The sequence below is a fragment of the Balaenoptera physalus genome (genome assembly GCF_965194825.1).
Source record: "Balaenoptera physalus genome assembly, chromosome: 12".
NCBI classification, from domain to species: Eukaryota; Metazoa; Chordata; class Mammalia; order Artiodactyla; family Balaenopteridae; genus Balaenoptera; species Balaenoptera physalus.
This window is the reverse complement of record NC_138897.1, coordinates 4886844-4908365: the sequence shown is the minus strand read 5'-3', so window position 1 is coordinate 4908365 and position 21522 is coordinate 4886844. Positions and strand designations below refer to the sequence as shown.

The 21522-nt window shown below is 44.5% G+C and overlaps 1 protein-coding gene across 1 annotated transcript in view; it reads right to left on the bottom strand.

The window, feature by feature from the left end:
- Positions 1-21522, bottom strand: part of CYB5A (cytochrome b5 type A) — an 80468-nt gene continuing 58946 nt past the window's right edge. The window contains exon 6 of the mRNA XM_082415949.1: positions 1-1387. Within this exon, the coding sequence (XP_082272075.1) occupies positions 1271-1387 (117 nt within the window). The 3' untranslated portion in view covers positions 1-1270. The remainder of the gene's footprint in view (positions 1388-21522) is intronic.

The window sequence follows — 21522 nt, the reverse complement described above, 5'->3', positions numbered from 1 at the left end:
AAAAACTATCTTTTTTTCTTATTATTTTCCCCCTATAAATGACCTTCCCTCTAGTTAGTGATAGCTACTGGTCCTGGTTTTTAAATACTTGGAGAGTAGCAAAAATTTTGATTATTTTAACTGAAGCTGTGAACAATATAATGATTTACAATAATACATTTAGCAACTCTGAGCTAACTCATAATTTACCCAAAGGGAATATACCTTTAAAGGAAAGTAGCCCCCATAATTTCCTTCCCCAATCAGCATACTATAGGACGTGTTGCTTCTCTTTCATTGCCATAAATTCTCAAATTGCTACATCACAGATGACCCTAAGAATTTTAGCCTAAGAATAAAGATGGCTCTGACACAGTAAAGGAGCTCGGAGGTGGCCCTGGCTGGTAGGGGACAGAGGGACAGAGCAAAAATGAGTTCATACTGGATACACTAGACTTCAGTGTCAGTATCCCGGTATCCCTTTGTGCTGGGATAAAGGACAGGGAGCTGAACCTATTAGACTTTTGCACAGCTCAGGACTGGAGACCAGAACTGCATGCATATGTGCTTATGCAACCTCCCGGTGTCTGATGAGCCACAAGAATGAGACTGAACACCACCATCTTACTCAGGGCGAGACTGGACGAAGAGCAACAGCCTGATGGACATTGTGGTCAGAGCCGCCAGTGGACATAGGGAACCAAAGACAAGCCCCACACTGATCCTGTATTGCATTAAAGAGTGTCCCCAAAACTCCTGTTCGCCTGGAACCTCAGAACGTGACCTTAACTGGAAATTGGTTCTTTGAAGACGCAATTAAGGTAAGGATTGAGGTGAGATCATACTAGGTTAGGGTGGGCCCTGCACCCAATGACAGCATCCTTCTAAGACACAGAAAGAGGCATCCAGAGAAAGGAAGGCCACGTGAAGGTGGACACAGAGATTGGAGGGATGCAGCTACAAGCCAAGGAACACTGTCAGAGAAGAGAGCCGCAAATACGAAAAGGGAAAAACCAAGAATGAGCATTGTGTTGTTGAATCAGAGATGGAGGCGCAGGAAGAACCCATGGCTGTTCATTCACGTGGATGGATGTAGAAGTAAATACAGATTTAACACGTATGAGTACTGTGTACTGTGGTTGTGTATTGTAACTGTGTACTGTGCTTGTTGTGTACTGTGGTTGTGTAGGTGTATTCATTTGCAAGGGTTGTCACAGCAAAGTACCACAGATTGAGAAGCTAAACAACAGAAACTTACTTTCTCACAGTCCTGGAATCTAGAAGTCGGAGATCAAGGTATCAGCAGAGTTGGTCCTTCTGCGGCCTCTCTCCTTGGCTTATAGACGGCTGTCTTCTCCCCAGTCCTTTCATGGTCTTCGCTCTGTGTGTGTCTGCATCCTGATCTCCTCTACTTATAAGGACACCATACTGGATTAGGACTCACCCGTATGACCGCATTTTAACTTAACTACCTCTTTCAAGATCCCATTTCCATATGTGCAACAGAAACAAACACAGTATTGTGAAGCAATTATACTCCAATAAAGATCTATAAAAAAAAAAAAAAAGATCCCATCTCCAAACACAGTCACGTTCTGAGGTCTTGGGGGTTAGGATTTCAACATATGAATTTTGGGGAGACACAATTCAGCACATTAAAGTAGGAGAATATCCTTATTTGTAGGAAATATTCAGTAAAGGATTTGGAAGTAATGTGACATCATGTCAGCAGCTTATTCTCAGATGGTGTAAGAAAAAAGAGTTCTTTGTACTGCACTTATTTGCAACTTTTCTGTAAGTTGGAGACTGTTTCCAAAAAAATTGTTGAAGAAGAATACTCAGAGAGGAGAATTTAAAATGTGGTTAAGGGGCTTCCCTGGTGGCGCAGTGGTTGAGAGTCTGCCTGCCAGTGCAGGGGACACGGGTTCAAGCCCTGGTCTGGGAAGATCCCACATGCTGTGGAGCAACTAGGCCAGTGAGCCACAACTACTGAGTCTGTGCGTCTGGAGCCTGTGCTCTGCAACAAGAGAGGCCATGATAGTGAGAGGCCCGCGCACCGCGATGAAGAGTGGCCCCCGCTCGCCGCAACTAGAGAAAGCCCTCACACAGAAACGAAGACCCAACACACCCAAAAATAAAAAAAATAAAAAAAAACCCAATTACTGATTAACAACAACAACAACAAAATGTTGTTAATAGGTAGGTAAGTCTACCACAATGAATGAAATGATGGCGTAGCACTTTGAAACCTCAGCTCTGAATTTCTTCAAGTTCTTTCTTCCTATCCTTTACCAAGCAAAGTATTCTTCAGATAACCCATTACCAGCTGTCGGCATGAATTCTTAATACTCTGAAAGAAAATGATCCTGGAAAGTATAAAATATTTACGGCCTGCTGTCTGTTCTGCCTCACTTGAGGAAAATTCTCATCTGTACACAAACGTTCTTCAGCTTTTGGGAACAGATGGTGGAGAGTAATAAAAAGACTGAAAAATTAGCAGCAGGAGTGGAGCACAGAACCCAGCCGAGGGAAGCCATGTCCTGTGGGGAGCAAGTGCCTCTATGGTCTTGAGATGAAGAACCTGAACTGAGAGCATCTCCCCTCTGTCCCCTAAGGATGTGTTATTCTGCATACTGTCATTCATTCCCTCCCCTCTGCAGGACAGGTGACCTTCACGAAGAGACCACATGTGCTTTCCCTGTCATGAGTAGACCCTCTGCTATACCATCACCTTCTTCACTCCCCTTTGCTCTACTAGGAACTGCCGGCAGTCCCCACACGAACGCCTGCTTCTTACTTTCTTCAGGTCCGTCTGACCTAATCACAATATTGCATCTTCACTGAGATACGCTGTCAAGAGATTCCACCGTCACATAACCAGCTTTGTTTAGGCTCGTTCATCTAGGTAATGCCACCAAACAAGAACACACCCGTACTTCATAAATAGACGTGGACCCAAAAGAATAACCACTCGTGCACTCATACACTAACAGTCCCCTACTTTTAAAGACCAATGAAAATCAAAACATGCCCTATTGCATTCACAGTACTTTTTGGTACCTTTGATATTAACTTTTCCTCCCTGAGTGTCATTACAAATTCACAGACTTTCAAAAATTTATCTTACTTGAATTAAGGGTGCCATTTTCTTTGTGATGCTCAAATTGTTGCAATTAGATCAGCAGAAAGCCCTTTGTGCTAGTTCCTTTGTCCTGATATCATTGAGACCCCATCTATGGAGTAGATTACCTCTCTAGGAGCGCTGGTGGGGCGGGTATAACATTAGAGCCTATCGTCGGGACACCTAGTGTACACATGGGAGTGTGCAGGTGGGAGAGGACAGACGTGATGCTCCTGCTGCCCTTACTGGGCCACTTTTCATGATGAAGCTGGAGAAAATATTTCTTTTCAAGGTCATACTTTTAAATTAAATTAATTTTAACTTAATCAATTACAATTGAAATTAGTTTAAATATTGAACAAATATTTTTAAATTGTTAATTGTGTTTCTGTTTTATTTCTTCTAAAACCTATCTCTTTTAATTTTTAAACCTCTCTTCAAAACCATAATCATGCCTCCTTCTCCCGAATAAGCTCCACACTACTCATTAACCACCATTCCGTAGTCAGGCCATTGACAGCTCCATTCACGAAGCCCATCGTACCTGTGTTTGCGGAATTGAAATCTTACACCCAAGTACAGGAGCATAGACTGTAGGGTGCAAGGCACAAACCAGGGAGGAGGGGGGATTTTTAGGAGAACTGACCCTTCCCAATTTCTCTCAGTCCCTCCACCATGGGTCTGGTCACTCTGGCCACCACCACAGAACAGGGCTCAAGGATTGTCCCTCTAAAGCTGCCATTTTGAGAAGCTCTTGGACCATCCTGGCTCAATGAGGCCAACGCACGAGGTATTTTCTGTCTTAGAGAAATTTAGCAAAGCAAGGTTCTTTCCTTTGGTTTCCAGAAAGCCAATGTAGCAAGTTTCACTGCTCATGTGTTTTAATAAAGGGAAATGGCTTTAAATTTTCATAAGTTCTTAGTAATGATAAGATTTCACTAGGCGTATTTTGGAAGATCTTTTTCAACTTGCCTCATTACTCTTGAACACATACCTATAAGTAAATGAGCCTTGCTCCTTAGAAGAACAAGAGGAAAACACTCTTCTGGAAGTGTGACAACTGACAGACTTGAAAGGGGCAATTTGCTTGATTTTATTTATTATACTTCTTTTATTGACTGTTCTTCTCTGAAAAAATCTGAATGCACAAATTATGGAGCGATGACGTGCACCATGGAAGGATTCTTCTCTTCACCAAACATTTCAACCTAGTTTCTTAATTAATTAATTAATTCTGAAAGACCTAATAGCACAAAAAGGTGGAGAGTGCAGGTCTGACCTTTTCCACCAGCAATGCCACCCCTGGTGGAGCTGGTGCTTCTCCTTCTACCAAGAGCGGCAGAACACCCTAGAAGGTCTGGATGATTGTAACTTAGGATAGGTTCAGGCCTGTGAGAACTGGGCAATATGGGAAAGGTGAAAAATGTGTGCCTTTCTTGGTGGAATATTAAATGTAGGTAATTTGGTACTTTTGAGGTTTGGCATGGGCACCTAAGGCCTCTTTGAAATATTAAAAAGATTGTGAGCTCATCATGGTTTGGGGAGGAGACTTGAAATGAGAGGATACAGGAAAAGTTTGGAAATGACTCTGAGTGAGGCTTGGTCCAGGATGATGTTTCCACGGCAGGTTGATTTCCAGTAATGATAAAAATCATTATCATTTTTAAAATCCCCTAAAATTCTGCCAGGCAGCCAAATGGTGTCTATTTGATTTTACAATAATAAATGGCATGTACTGAACAGTTACTATGTGTCAGGCATTATGCTAACTTACTTTTTATTCATTATCTCATATAATATTAAGTTATGTAGATGCCATGATCATTCTCATTTTACAAATGAGAAAGTCAAGGCACAGTGATGAAGTTCCTGTAGAAAGCCACAGGGACAGTAATTTTAGATTATCACCCAGAATGTTAAAAAGCCTATAGTGGGGGGCTTCCCTGGTGGTGCAGTGGTTGAGAATCTGCCTGCTAATGCAGGGGACACGGGTTCAAGCCCTGGTCTGGGAGGATCCCACATGCCGCGGAGCGGCTGGGCCCGTGAGCCACAACTACTGAGCCTGCGCGTCTGGAGCCTGTGCTCCGCAACAAGAGGGGCCAGGATAGTGAGGGGCCCACGCACTGCTATGAAGAGTGGCCCCCGCTTGCCGCAACTAGGGGAAGCCCTCGCACAGAAACGAAGACCCAACGCAGCCAAATAAATAAATAAATAAATAATTAAAGGTGCTAATAATTAAAAAAAAAAAAAAAGCCTATAGCGTGGAGGGCTAGGACCCATCCTTGTGGCTCTAACAATTGATATAAATAACAAATAAGCCGAGATGCTGATAGCGTTGTTCAGATAATGTACGTCTTTGCTGAATTCTGGTCTAGTTGCTCCACCAATTTCTTGAGAGAGAAGTGTTAAAATCTCAGGTTATATTATGGAATTGTCTCCTTCTTCCTTTAATTCTGTCAATTTTCACCTCTCAAATTTTGAAGCTCCATTATTGATCACACACAGGTGAATGACTGGCATGTGTTCCTGTTCAATTGACCCTTTTATTATTATGAAGTGTCCTTATTTATCTCTAGTAATGCATTTTGCTTTGAAATTCCCTTTATCTCGTATGAGTACATCCACTCCAACCTTCTTTGCCTCCTCTGTTTTTCATTCCTACGTTTCTCCTTTTCTGCCTCTCTTGAATTATTTTGATTTTTTTTTTAAAGAATTCACTCAAGCCTGTTAAAAGTGTGATAAATCGGATAAGCTGATCCTCTGCAGGTGAGAATCTCAATGGACACAACCGGCCAGAAGGGAAATCTGGTTGCATGTATCAAAATCCTTCATAATGTACTGTCCTTTAGTCTAGCTAGTCTACTTCTGCACACTTATGTTTTAGAAAAAATAATAAATCATAGATCCAGTCTAGACCCCAGACTTATTCTTCTGCTCCCAGAGTTGACAATAATTGCTGATATGATAGTAATACTGTGGATGTACTATCACCATGTAACATGTCATAATAACTGTTGACAGTCCTCACCTGCTCCCCCCCACCCTGACCTTCCACCACTTTCCCTCTGCTGCTCATCTTAACATCTCACTGGCATAAAATTGACAGTATACCTTTTAAATTAATTTTAACCCTTAGAATGTCACAAATTAAGAAAAAAGTTTTAGAATAAGTGGTACTTTCTTTGAATTATTTAATTATGAAATTCTTCAGGCAAAGAAAAAATATCCTAATAAACACCATGTGCCCATCATCTAGGTTAGGAAATAAAATTGTTTGTGAGCCCCTTCTCTCTTGACGTCCTCCACTGAGTTTTCTCTCCTCGTCATTCCCAAAACTGCTCCTGTTAAGGTCACCGACACTGTCCCCGTGGCTAATCCAGTCATCCCATCAGCCTCCGTTACACCTGATCTACCAGCAGTGACAGTAGCCAGTGACAGCTCTCCTGTCCTCCACGTGCTATTCTCACGGGCTTCCCTCATCCTCTCCGCTATCCTTCTTCATTGCTTCAGCTGGTTTATTCTATTCTCTTTGACCTCTAAAGGTTGGAAAATCTCACACCTTGGTCCACAGCCCTCCTCTCTTCTTGGTCTGCACCCTCTCCTTAGTCGATCACCCTGGTCCCATGGCCTTTAATAGCGTTGATCTATGAATCCTGTTTACCCTCAGCACTGAGGAGGTGTCTTCAGCAGCAGATTCTGGGACGTCTCCTCTGGGGTCTCTAATAGGCATCTTAAACCTAACATGTTCAAAGCAAAGCACTGAATCGCTACCACTCAAAAAATTCCCTCCTCCAGCCTTCCCACCTTGGTAAGTAGCATCACCACCCTCACCGTTCGTACCTCGATCTAACTTTTCAACAAGTTTTACCAGCTGTCCCTTCCAAACAGCCCAAGTATCTTTCCTTCTCTCCATCTCCACCACACCCTCTCCGATCCCTCTGCCTGCTGGTCCCAGCCCCTCTCTCCTCTCCCATCTGTTCTCCGCACGACATTGGAAGGGGTACTTTTAAAGGTGCAAATCAGCCCATTGGTCCCCCTTAAAGCCCCGAAGACAGAATTAACTAAAGCAATCACGACGTCTGTCTCTCTGTGGAGCCGCAGATGAAAATTTTAAACGCTTGGACAGATCCCTTGGGTAACGACTCAGAGTAACAGCCCAAGCGTCCTCACTGTCAATCCAGCTACTTGTTCAAGAGGCTCCTTGCACATTTACAGTTTGTCTCCTCATCCTTTAGGGGTCCCTCAGAGGTTTGCATTGGGTAAAGATTAAGTTGTGGCAGCCCTGATTCACAATGTGGCCACTGGCAAGTCAGACACTTAGTGCTGGGCTCCATTAATTCTCCCCATTGTCTTATTTTCCACTGTTAGACCCACTCCTGAGTTTGGGCCTGTATCAAACAAACTCTTTCCTGTAAATAGAGATTTACCCTAAAGGGACACTCTTGGATTCAAATAGTTGTTATTCATTGAGCCTAAGGAGTTGAACATTTTCAATACGGTTGTAATTCAATCTATAACATTATTCAAGCATTTTCCAGGTGTTCCCAATTGCCCTTCTGAGAATGTCATTACTCTGCTCAGTAATATGCTGTGTTTCTAAACTGCCTCTCAAAGACCAATGTCCACCCTCCACCTCATACTTCGAGAATTCTCTATTTCCCACAATATCCTGTCTCCAGAGCCAGCTACGATGAAGCCACTCTATTCACGCACCATCTTTCACTTTCCATAGAATGCTATCTTTCCCACCCCACATACCATAACTTCAACCCCCTTCTTTGCTTTAAAAATAAAATCATTCTAACTTTCAAATCTCGATTTTAAAAGTGCCTTCTCTTATGCTCTTATTGTGGAATGAAAAAGTGCTTTTCACATATTTCAAGAAAAAAAAAAGTGCCTTCTCTGGTGATCCTCCCGTTAGAAATGTTCTAATCACTTCAGCAACAGTTTCAGCCTGCATACTTGCAAACATTCTCTCTCTCCCGCCCCACACATACATATGAAAATCTCTAATATCTGAAAGAAACACACACATTACCACAAAGAGTAAATTATAAATCATCCAAAACTGAGGGGAACATAATGCTTCTACTTCCAAGATCATAGAATTCCCAACATGGCAATAATTACTAAGTAATCATTCAATGTTATTTAACTCACCATCACGATAGGAAGAGGAGCAACAAAAATACTAACAAGGAGCATTTTCATAGTAACTCATAGTAACATAGTAACTTTGCTGATTTCCCCCAACCCCATGCTCGTGTTCATACACTATATGGGACTTTAAGTTAAAAAAAAAAGTATCAATACATCCACAGAGAATATATCAAAAATATTTCATTGTTAGATTTATCTTGCTCAAGTGGCTTTTAAAAAGTAATGGCTTCTATTCTAACAATCAAGGCTATGGAAAACACCTCAAAATCAGAGAAGAGGCTAAACACCAATATCCAAAAGAAATGTTGGAAATAACTCATAATAAGAGCCATTATCAATAAGGAAATGAAGATGTTTCTAGTGAGGATGTAGACCAAAGTCCTCTTCCTTCATTCCACAAACTTTGAGTCCCTACTTTGCACCAGGTTTTGGGCTAAGTCCCGGGAACAGAAAGGTGAGAAGGAATCCACTTCTGTCCTGGAGGAAACCACACGTTCGAGTGGAGAAGTTGAGAAAACAGCCATCATCAGAGTGTGAAAAATGCCCCCAGAGGGGCAGGGAGATATCAGCTAGGGGTGCGATATCTAAGCGGAGGACAAAGGAATGAGTAGGGGAAGTGTGGGGCAGGGAGGAGAGGGCATTTTAGACGCAGGGGCAGGCTGTGCAAAGGCCCCAGGGGAGGGGAGCTTGGTTCAAGCAGCCGGCTGCAGGGCTCAGGGGCCCGTCCCGCTGTGAGAGCTACAGGCACGCCACACCCAGGGGCCACCATTCCCATCGCAGACATCTCCACTATGCTGAAATGTTTTCTATTCTTAAAATAATTTTGCTAACCCCCAAAATGGACATTTTTTAATGTTTATAACCATTTTCTGACAGATGGTAGTAAAATCTCTCCTTCTAACAAAAACTAGTGCATTATGACAACATTCTGATGATGAAAATTAACTATTATTCTAAATTATAAAAGCATATATTATTATAAATTATATGTAATAGATTATATTATATTATGATATATATTATATATGTAACAGGACATGATATATATAATATAAATTCTGCTCCAATTTACTAAAGAGGACTACATGTGATCATCAATAAACAAGAGCTGCAACTCTAGCTAATACTCTGATTAGTAAGCTTTTTTTTAAAAATAAATTTATTTATTTATTTATTTATGGCTGTGTTGGGCCTTCATTGCTGCGCGCGGGCTTTCTCGAGTTGTGGCAAGCAGGGGCTACTCTTCGTTTCGGTGCGCGGGCTTCTCATTGCGGTGGCTTCTCTTGGGAAGCGTGGGCTCTAGGCGCGCGGGCTTCAGTAGTTGCAGAACGCAGGCTCAGTAGCTGTGGTTCGCGGGCTCTAGAGCGCAGGCTCAGTAGTTGTGGCGCACGAGCTTAGCTGCTCTGTGGCATGTGGGATCTTCCTGGACCAGGGCTCAAACCCGTGTCCCCTGCATTGGCAGGCAGATTCCTAACCACTGCGCCACCAGGAGAGCCCCAGTAGGCATCTTAAAACTTGAGAAGAACCCCCATTGGCGTGCGACGGATGGGGAGGTATACTGCCTCACACTGCACTTCTCAGAGTGTTTACCTGGATGGTGTTGCTGAGAAGCCACCTTAAGTCTTCCGTCACTTTCACTGTGACACTTTTCTATGCAATAACATCCATTTGCCATGATAACCCACGAGGCAAGGATTACACATAAGTAAGTTAGGTATATTATAATAACACACTAAATGTAGCAATTGTTTATTTGTTGTTACAGAGTTTTCATCAAGATGATAATTAAATGCTATTAAAATTTAGAAGCATGTTGCATATTGTTATAATGTCTCCATTTCTAAGATAAAATACTTTTTCCCGGTGTCAGAAAGTAAACTTTGGATCAGAAAATAGAAAACGGAAAGCTAGTACAGAAGAAAATGAAAAACGTTATTGAACAAATATTTGGAGATAATAAATGAAATGGCAGGGAAAGCATATGTCACATCGTTAACACAACAAAGGATGAGGTTGAATTAACTACCATCATCTGCTTCCTTGTCCACTATAATTGACAAATTTCACCAAATAAGGAAAAGGGAAAACAGACAAAACTACATTAAGCTAATTATTATATCCTGGGGACTCTGAGTTCCTAGTTATTTTGATTAATTTTTAAACCTCCAATTGGGCTCAACAATTTGATTTATATAATTTACATAGAATGAGACTGCTCAGGATTCCGACCCTCTCTTCTCGACGCCGCCCACCAACAGACACTTCCTCCAAGTCCTGGTCCTCCAGCTCTGTTGAGCACCCCAGCCCAGCCCTTGGTGCCACACGATGAATTCTCAAGAGAGAAGGGGGCACAGCCACCCTCTCTCCTGCCATCTTAGAACTGAGACTCCCTGAGGAGCTTTTTAGACCATCCTCACTCCCTGTCTCCTCCCACTGTTGAAAACTGCCAATCTACAATCAGAATTAGTTTTAGAGGATAACAAAAAAGCAAACGGTAAGAGGAAATAATAATGTTCTTCCAAACATCAATATAAAGGAACAAGTCCTTAGGCCATCTTCCTGTGGCTCTTCCATCTCCTGCATCTGAAGGGGCAGCAGACAGTGTGCAGCACCTGCCCGGTGGCAGGAGACTGTCAGGTGCTGTGTGACCTGGATGCTATTCCCTGGGTACAAGATGGGACGCAGCCCATGACATCCTCCCACAGCTCAGACAAAAGGGGGCCACAAACCAGACACAGAGACACACGCAAGGATGGAGAGAAAAAGAGGGAGACTATTCTCAAGAAGATCGCTTTTCAGAGCAACACTTCACAGTCCAACAGGGCAGGGATCCGCACAGGAGCAGTTTGGGGACAGAACAGGGAGAGTCAAAGTCCTGGGTGACTAGAATGAAAGCTCTGTTCCAAGGACACACCCGTCCTACGTAGACTGTCAGTCCCCAGAGGCTCTGAGAACAGTGAGAAATTCAGTGAGAAAGGATCTAGAAGGGACCTTCTGACCTTTGGTAGTGTATGCATTTTTATAAACTGATTCAAATGATAGAAAGGAGAGAAACAGAAATAGAGGAAGACAGGCAGACAGACAGAGAGCTAAGTCTAACAGGATTTTCTGGCGGATAATGAGTTCTATTTTGGGTGTATTAACTTATGAAATAACCATGGGATATCTAGGTGGCAATACTCAATAAAGAATATATAGATTGGATGAAGATTTGGAAAATCCTTTCCTCCAAAAAGATTTGGAAATGCATATAAATATTAACGCCATGGAGGCAGCTGAGATTACTAAGGGAAATGGTAGAATGAAAAGAGAAAAAAGATCAAAAAGAAAAGGAGGATGAGGTGCTATAAATAATTAGCAGGAACTTCTTTCTGGATTCAGGAAATACCTGCTTGAGCTGCCTGAGGGTAAGTAGAAGGTTTCTTTCCAAGTAGATAGCCTGATACCACTTGTCTCACAGTTGTAATAACTTCTTGCTCTTATTTCATCAGTTTCATTTAATTCTTATAGTAGTTCTAACTCCCCACCTCAAAACAGAAAGGAGGAAATCAATATGAAATTATTTAGCATCACTACACGTCCTTAAAGAATGACTAATTGAAATATGGTCCAATCAAGCAAAAATGTAAGACTGTGTCCATAAGACAACCCATGTTCCATCTGCATCTGAAACACCCCTCATCACACACCCTGGGGCTTGGGCAATAAATCCATTTATTGTGACCTCGTGGTACATTTTGAAATTATACATAGGTGGTTTACAAAATGAAGTGTGTGTCTGACTGCTGTTCCTCCCCACTGCGTGTGTGCACATGCGTGTGTGCATGTGCGTGTGTGTTTGTGTTTCCATCTTGTTCATTGAGAACTCTGGCCAACACCACTGATGCCCACCTGTATCCCCACTCTCACCAGTTTAGTGTTGTTTCCCAGTATTAACTGCCAGCACCTGTAGATGTTGGCAAGGCTCTCAGCACCACCCCAGCTTCCGCCATTTGGAAAATATTCATTTTTATTGGTTGCCATAACAAATTTCCACAAATCTAATGACTTAAAACAATACAAGTCTGTCATCTTACAGTTCTGTAGGTCATTAGTCCAACTTGGTTCTCACCAGGTTAAAATCAAGGTGCCAGCAGGGCCACAGTCCTTTCTGTAGGCTCTAGGGGATGCCGACTTAAAAGAAATGCACAGCATGAGAGTTGTGAGTTAAGTTTTATTGGGGGCAAAATGAGGACTATAGCCCAGGAGACAGCATTTCAGATATCTCTGAGAAACTGCTCCAAAGAGGTAGGGGGGAAGGTCAGTGTATATGTGACTTTGGTGAAGGGGGAGTACATGCAATCAAGCACATATATTTTGCAGAGGTTTCTGTTAGTCTCGTGAAGGTCACTGCTAGTCACGTGGAGCAGATGTCACCATGAAGGAGCTTAGTGCTTTTCTAGATAGGAGCAGATACAAGAATTGGGCTCATAAAATCAGCTCACTAAAGTTACTGTCTGAAGACCTGTTTTTCCAGTTTCTGCCCGAGCACAGAGTGCCTCATTTCTGCTCTCCACCCTGAACCACTTTCAGGGGGTGTTGAAAGTCAACAGCTGCAGCAGCACATGATTTAATCCTTGTAGAGGTAGATGGCAAGTGCCAGTGTCAAGTGCCAATTTGTAGTTGACAGGGAGGGTCTGTTCCCTTGCTCATTTACTTGTAGGCAAACTCAATTCCCTGAGGTTGTAGGACAAAAGTCACTGTTTTCTGGCTGGTTGTCATTTGGGGGCCATTCCAAGCTTCTAGGGGCCACTCCCATCCCGCAACTCCTGGTCCCCATCCTCCATCTTCAAAGCCAGCAAGATGGGCGGCATGCCTCTCGCGCCCCAAATGAATCTCTCCTCCTTCCTCCCTCTCCTCTCTCCAACCTAGCCAGCAATGATGCTTCACTTTTAAGGACCCACGTGATGAACGTCGACCTATGTCAGGCACCTAGTAAGTAGCAGCACCTGGTTTGAAACCCAGGTATCTCAACCACGGACACTGGGCCCTTAACCACTCAAAGACGCTGATTTCCTAACAAAAAAACAGCAAAGGGAAAGCGGTGCCAGGCCGAGCCACACTGGAGACTGAGGTGGAAAGAAAAACCAGCTCTACGGATCCTGTCTTTACCTAAAACGTTGATATTTTGTTTATCATGGATATTTTGCATTCGTTTTGATATTTTAAATATTTCATGAAAATGTTATTTATCTTGATTACTCTGTATTTGGCACCTCCCACCCCCAACCCAAAGCATGTGCCTGAGGTGAGGGTCTCCCTCTCCTCACCCTCCTCCGTGGGCCCTGAGGGAAAAGAACACACTGCTGCCTGCCCCGTGTGTGAATCTAGGTACGCAAGCAACTTTCCCAGACCCAGAATTATCAGCTGCTTAAAAATAATGATTCCACATGATGGAAAATGGGAAGTGGAACCAAAACAGCTCATAATATTCTGAAACATACAGAGTAATAAATCTTATCTTTATCTTACCCGTTGATCCAGAGGAGAGATGAGCAATGCAGGTAAAGAAGACAGGACTCATTCTCCTCTTTACTGGGGTGTGTTTCACTTTTCTGGAAGGGCCCCAAACGTGTTCAGAATTTCATTTCCTCAAAAGAGGGAGCTCTTGCTTTTTGTTTCCCCAGCACCTAAGGCTTTGGGGTCTTTGTTTCCTTGTTTTGTAAACAGAGGAAGAGTATTAAGGAGTCTGTATAAAAGGCCAAGTCACCGTTCGAGTTGATCACACCCTTCCTGCTGGGAACATCTGTCTTCCTCCGACCTTCGGATCCTTCTCTTCTGTCTCGCTTCCCCTGTGAGCTGCCATCTTGAGGGAAGTTTCCCGAGACTTTAACCCTCTGCGCCCACTAGAGGGCCACAGACACCCACCAAAATGAATTTCAGATGCATGAAATTCAATAAATTGGCAATTACTTACTCTACAAAGGCATTCTTTTAAGACAATCGTTTCTTTTAGATGGTCTGTTAAAGAATTTGTTTCTTCAGTATTCATTTTATATATAGTATTCATTTCAATCTCAAGATCGCCTAAGAAGTCCAATTTAAAATAAAAAGCTATTCACATAGCCTCCTAGTATTCAACAAACATTTAAATGCTGCGTCATGCATTCTGTAAGAGTGAGGCCACAAAACGGAGAAAGACTCAATCCTTGTCTTCAAGAACGGACAGATTAGAAGCGTAAAGAATTCATTACAGCATTGGATGGCAAGCATCAGCGTAGACACAGGAAAAGGCAGTGCTGGTGAGAGTGGGCTCAGCAGTGTGTGTGTGTGTGTGTGTGTGTGTGTGTGTGTGTCAGCTAAAGACCAGGAGCACAGAGGGAATATGACCTCTGACCCCGATGTAAAGCAACATGCGTTTCCTGTGCAAAGTGGGGCAATCTATATACTCCTCAAGTGTTTATTACTTGAGAGTTAGGGAGTCTGTAATCACCCCACACTGTCCCAAAGAGATTTGTTCACCATTGGATTGATCAGAGAAAACAAACATACAAACAAAAAACCAGGTTCATCCCCAACACCTGACTGCATTAGAAATCTAAAGAGGCCTGCTCGGCACCATAAGAAATGGAAGTTTTTGAAACCCTTTAAAAGACATTTTTAATTTTAGAAAGGGTAAAAGCAAAATGTATTTTCTCCAAATGCCATGCCATGTAGCCTGACAGGGAAACTCCCTCCCCTCCTGCTTTGAGAAGCCAGAGAAATCCGAATCCGGTGAGTGTCACGCTGTGTCCTGCTTGGTGAAAGGGAACGTGCCTTCTCTTTGGCATAAGGAGGAGGTGATGGAGAACCTGAAGAAATGAAATGCCTGCCAGTCCAAAGGTAAGGACTCTTGCTGTTTGTCCCACTTACCTCTGCCCCAGGCTCCGAGCCAGCTCAGATCAGAGAACAGTCAAGGGAGTTCTAAGCCCTGAAAGGCCTTGGTTCAGTCCTTTGTCCCCAGGAGCTCCCAGGACTGGAAACCAGGGGCAGAGGTACCTGGGTATAGAGACCCACCTGAAAAACCATGTCTGATACTGGGTTCTGGCCCTCAACCATCCAGCCACAAGCTGCGGCAGCACCCAATGGGCCCCCCAACTCCAGACCCTGGGCCAGCGGGGGGATTCGCAGGCAGAGGGAGAGAAGGGCATCAGAAGTGCTGGCGAAGCCCCGCGCGGGGGACACACAGCTCAAGTCAGGGGTGTAGGGGAACAGGTGCCTCCAGAGCCCTGCAGTTCAGGCTCCTGAACGGACTTCACCGGGGCAGCAAACGCTAAGCTTTCAGGCAGGAAGGTGCGTGATCAGAATGGAAGGTATCTCTGGGCATGAAGCGGAAGAGGATGATGGGGTGAGAGAAGACGCTGTGCCTGAGGGCACCCCCCCCCCCCAGGAAGGCTGGCTGGGAGGACACAGTCCAGCTCCGTGAGTGACCTCTGGGCCCTACGCACTTGTATTTAGGCCTAAACCCCAGGGTCCTGGCAAGCAGGGCCCGGACACGGTCACTTAGATAAGCACGCAGCTTCAGTGCTCAGGTAACAGCGGTGACGCAGACTCAAAGAGCCGCCCGCCTCTGCCCCCCAACTCTGAACCCAGCGCAGCTGCAGGGCATGATGCCCAAGGTGGGAGAGCCGACCCGGCACGGAGGAGTGACCCAGTCTGGCAGCTCCTGGGCAGATGCTGGAGGCCAGCAGACTCCGCAGCAGGGGGCCTGGGAAGGAAGTCAGCGGTGGGCCCCCATGAAGTACCCAGGCTGTCCGGGAGGCCAGACATGCCCTCTGGGACCCGCAGACATAATTATAGGTGCTCTGATGGGGGCTGGAGGTCCTACACTAGTGGGGTTGGGGGACGGCGGGGGGGCCAGGGAGGCCCAGGTGATGTGTTGCAGCGGTCTCTCTGCACACAACGCAGAGGATGAGCTGAAACCGTAAGCTCCTTAAAGCGGGATCCACGTGTTCTCCTTTTTGTGTCGCTTTGACACTTCACGCTGTTGTGCAAAGGCGGTAAGCAAGGCTGCTCCCGGGCAGGCGGGGTCGGAAGGAGACGGTGGGCGCGGCAGCAAAGGTCCAGGGAGCTGGCAGGGGCTGGGCTGGGGCCACAGCGCTGGTGTGCCACCAAGAGAGGAGGAGTTTGGCCAGTAAAATGAACAGAATTTGGTTTCTGAATGACTGGGAGGGTTGAGGGTTGATTCGAAGATGTCAGCAAGTTTTTGAACTTGGACACCAAGGACAGGTTGTCAAAGAGGAGTTTGGTTTGGGAAACATTGAAGGCAAGGGGCTGGGGAAAAGGCAGTGTGAAGTAGTAAAAAGCTGGAGGATAATATATGTCAGGTACACATCAGGGTGATTACTATCAATTATACATAATAACTAAAATCAGGGTTAGTTGATTTTAGAGTCGAGTCGAGTCTTAGGGGACTCGAGCTGATGAATACACAAGAACGACCGGCAAGTGGCACCCTGATTATAAACTATGCTTCTGACACACTTGAGGGCACTTACAAACATTCCATCCATCGTTTCAGCGTTTAGAAACACCTTTGAAATTGTATTTATACCACTAGCCTGTTCTGCCGATGCAGAGACACCATCCTGAAAAGCTCAACTTAGCTCGCCCCATGAACAAGTTCATGAAGGCTGAGGGTGACTGTCTAATATTTGACAGGTATCTTAATAAAGGAAATGCCCAGGGCTACTGGAGGGTGAAACCTTGGTGATGGAGCTAGAGGGCCAAGAGATAAAATGGAGGATTTTTAGATGCTGCATTCCAAAATAGCCTCTTATTCCTCTAAAGATGGGCTCTTTGTTCCTGGGACTATTTTTAATTTTGGATTTCATCTATTTCTACTCCACTTTGGTGCAATCAATTTCCAAGAAGAGGCTCGTAACCTCCAAATATTTCAATTAGGAAGTACAGAGTAGAACTGGAAAAGCCTTATGCCAACATGGGGCACCCTTCAGAAGCATTTCCAGCCTGTCACTGAGGTGAAGAGGTTACAGAACTGGTAAGAGGACCAGAGCTCGCACTTTGAAGTGTCTATCTTGCCCCCTCCCCACACCAGGCACAAAGCTGACACACACACCACTGATTGGAGAACTGTGGACCCACTGATGACTGTCCTGTCTCAAACTCGAATGCCCTAGGGACACGGGAAGTGTCATCACTGTGCTGGTGTGGCCTCTTTCTCTAGGTTGCTCCCCCCAGCTGCCTGAGTGAAGGTTTTTATTGTCTGGGGAGAGGACGGGAAGGCAGGGAAGAGTGCAGGATGATGGCAGGCTAGACTGGCATGCCATTCTGGAAACCATCGGACAACGCATAGAAACTCTAAACATTCCCCTGTAATTATTTTACCTTGGATGATGAGGAGAAGAAAGCAGATGTCACCTTGGACACTGGGAAGCTTCCTGCACAAGGAGACTCATGGTGGTTAAAAGCATGGAGCCTGGAGGTCTTGTTAACTGAGAGACTTGGAATAAGCTCCTCAGTCTCTTGGTAGCTCTGTTTCCTCATCTGCAAACCAGGGTATTTGCAGTCCCTTCAAATCTTACTGGGAGGAGGGCAATGAGAGAGCAGACGTCGAGCACTCAGACAGCGCCTGGCTCAGCAAGTGCTAACAGTCATTGTTATAATTACCTTCTCCCTGGAAAGAGAAGTAGAAGTCATACCAGTCACGTGCGCTGTGTGACAATCAGCATAACGAGACAAGAAAAATGTGTCTTGGTATAATAATCTTATTTCACAACAGTCACGTTCTGTGCCAGTGAGGCTCAGGCTCTTCAGACCGGTCGTGAAGGAGATAAGCCCCTGTTATTGGCAAGAAGAGATGGGAGAGAAGCAGGTCCTACCCTGCAGGCCAGGAGCAGGGGGCGCTCCATAAAAACGGCTGAGGTTGGGCTAGTGGGGCGGAGCTCTGCCAGCCAGCACCCTCTGCTCTCGGTCCAGCAGGAAGCACGATGCTGGCAGGTCTTCCCTGGGCTCTGGGCTCTGGTCGGCGGGGGGGGGGGCAGAAGGTGCCACTTCTGTCTTTGGTCACAAAACTCAAACGCTTAGCTCTCCTGATTTTCTCAGGTGTCTAATGTAAGGAGTGCTCAGTTTAGCCAAGATCCATGAGAAAAAATAAAGACAGTTTTTTAAAATCTGTGGGGAAGGAAAAGTTGGAATACGGTGTCTGTAAATTACTCAGATTACTACCCCACTGTTCACAGCAGCACTACTCACAATAGACAAGACATGGAAGCAACCTAAATGTCCATCGACAGATGAATCGATAAAGGAGATGTGGTACATATATACGATGGAATATTACTCAGCCATGAAAAAGAATGAAATGATGCCATTTGCACCAATATGGATGGACCTAGAGATGATCATACTAAGTGAAGTAAATTAGAAAGACAAATATCATATGATATCACTTATATGTGGAATCTTTAAAAATGATACAAATGAACTTATTTACAAAACAGAAATAGACTCATAGACATAGAAAACAAACCTACAGTTACCAAAGGGGTTGGGGAGGGGAGGGGAGATATAAATTAGGAGTTTGGGATTTATATATACACACTACTATACATAAAATAGATAAACAACAAGGACCTACTATATAGCACAGGGAACTATACTCAATATCTTATAATAACCTATAATGGAAAAGAATCTGAAAAAGAATAGATATATATACATGTATAACTAATCACTTTGCTGTACAGTTGAAACATAACATTCTAAATTAACTATACTTCAGTTAAAAAAGAAAAAGAAAACGATGTAAATTACTCAGATTCCTGCCAGGCGGAACAGAAAAGGGAAGGGAGGATGACCCAAGAATCTCCCTTCCTGTTGTTTGGAACAAAAGCTCTTCCGCAGGCCTCCTTTCCTGGGAGAGGCGTGAGGTCAGAGCATCTGTGTATCTTCACTAAGATATTTGTTAAATAAGTAAAGTGGCTTGCCCTTCCTCACATTCCTCCCGATTTGCTAAACATCACAATGACAGAACAAAAGGCTCTTGGACTTAACATTCTCCTTGTCTTCTCTTAGGCCGTGCATAGTTTCTCTTGCTGCTCCAAGACCTTCCAGTCGCCTGAGTGTTAACGGGAAAGCCTAGGCGACAAGGTCCTGTGGGTTCCCTGCCTCTGGAAGGGCCTCTCCCCAAAAGCAGAGCCGGCTCTGCAAGGGTCCTTGCCCTGGCCTGCTGCATGCAGCCCGGGCATCACCGGCAAGACTGATCTCACCGCCCAGCTGGCCTCGTGCTTGGGTGTCGCTCCCACACGCAGGCTGTGTTGGCACCTTCCCTTATAACCAAATGCTGTGGAATCGTAGCTGAGTTTGTTGTGGAGAAGCTTTTGTGCAGGTGCTACAGGCCTGGAAGCAGACTGCGCTGTGGGTGAGGGAGGGCTGATGCAAGCCGCTGGGAGGGCTGCCCCGCCCAGCAGGAGGGGCACTGATTCTACTTGCACAGAGTTGGCTTTGAATCCCGCCTCCTACAGACGAAAACCTGAAAAATGACTTAACCGCGCTACACGTTGGCTCACTCATCTGTAAAATGATGGTAACTCTTGGGGTTAGGTGTGTCCCCCAAAAGGATATGTGAATGTGGCCTTATATGGAAATAGAGTCTTCGCAGATGTAATTAATATGTAAATTAAGATAGGTCAGACTGGATTAGGGAGGGCCCTATATCCAATGACTGGTGTCCTGACAAGAGGAGAGGACAGAGAGACACGGGGAAGAGGGAGGTAGACTGGAGTGATGTGTCCACAAGCCAAGGATCACCAAGGATTTGCCACCAGAAGGTGGAAGAAGCAGGAAGCGTCCTCCCCTAGAGCCTTCAGAGGGAGCCTGGCCCCACCGACACCCTGATGTGGGGCTTTTGGCCTCCAGAACTGTGAAAGAATAAGTCTTCCTGGGATACTTTGTTATGGCAGCCCTGAGAAACTCATACAGTAACCTAGTTCACAGGCAGGTTGTGAGGATTAAATGTGATTACGTAAGTAAATGCTTACTGAGTGTTAGATAATCGTCCCTTTTCTTTCCTCCTCCCTACGGACTGGGAATACAAATACTTTCAGGAAGGGCTTTGATAGCCTTGCTGTCACCTGAGAACTCAAAAGTGAAAGCCCCTGGGCTTTGATTAATCCTCTTTCAAATGCACAAATTACACACAGCTGCGGGCAGCTTCTCCCCTGCATCTTGCCTCACAGGAGAGAGTCTAGGTCCGAGCTGGTGACTGGATGCTTCCACTGGCCCAAGTCCTGCCTAGCTTGGCCCGGGAAGTCTGGAGGTGAGCAGAAAGAAGGTATTGAGCTGACTGTCCTCCTCTGTGATGGCAGAGGGACCTGGGGGCAGTCCCTCCCAGCCTCCAGTGACAGGTCTGTAAGGTGAGGGACGCCAGCCAGATGATCTCCAAGTCCTCCTCAAGCTCTGACTTCCATGGCAGCAGGAGTCCAAGATTTGGGGGTCCAGGAACTCCAAAAGACTGGCCGCCAGGCTGGTGGCACCTTACCAGTTGTGCTCTTCCAACAGGAACATTTCAAAAATGTTCAAGAGTTGTCTGCTTTGTTTCCCAGGTTCTGAGACAAAAGTATCCAACTTATTTTAAAATGCAAGCATATCCAAATATAAAAGGTACTAGCGAAAGCACATTAATGGCATCAGGGAATAATGGTAGTTTGTTATAATTGAGCAGTTAAATAACTTATAATCATGAAAGTCTCCCCAAAAGGGAAGTTCTCTAATGAACAAAAGTCATGAGACAAAAGTCATGACTGTGAAGTTACTGAAATTCAGCAACAGGCAAATCTCTAAATGTGGCAACTTAGCTTTGTAGATCTCATGCACTGAGGAGGGGAAAGCGTCCTTATATTGAGTTTTTATTAAGAAATAAAGAATACATCCAAATAAGTTGGAGTTTTAGATTCCTTTAAGCTTGGAAATGGTTTAACCAAATATCAGTCTGAGAAGAAAGTTAGCATGTAGCTACACACCAGGAAAAAAATCAAGTACCTTCTGAGAATATTTCTAAAAGGAAACTATCCAAGAAAGATAAGTTTAACATCTCCTTATACATCTTTAGAAAGCAATCATCTCACTTAAAATGTAATTTGATAGTTGAATATAAAAATATATGTTTTCACAAATGGTAGGATTTCCTTCTTTCTCATGCCTGAATAATATTCCACTATATATACATATATAATATAATAATGGAATAGTATATGTATATATTTGCCATATTTTCTTTGGCC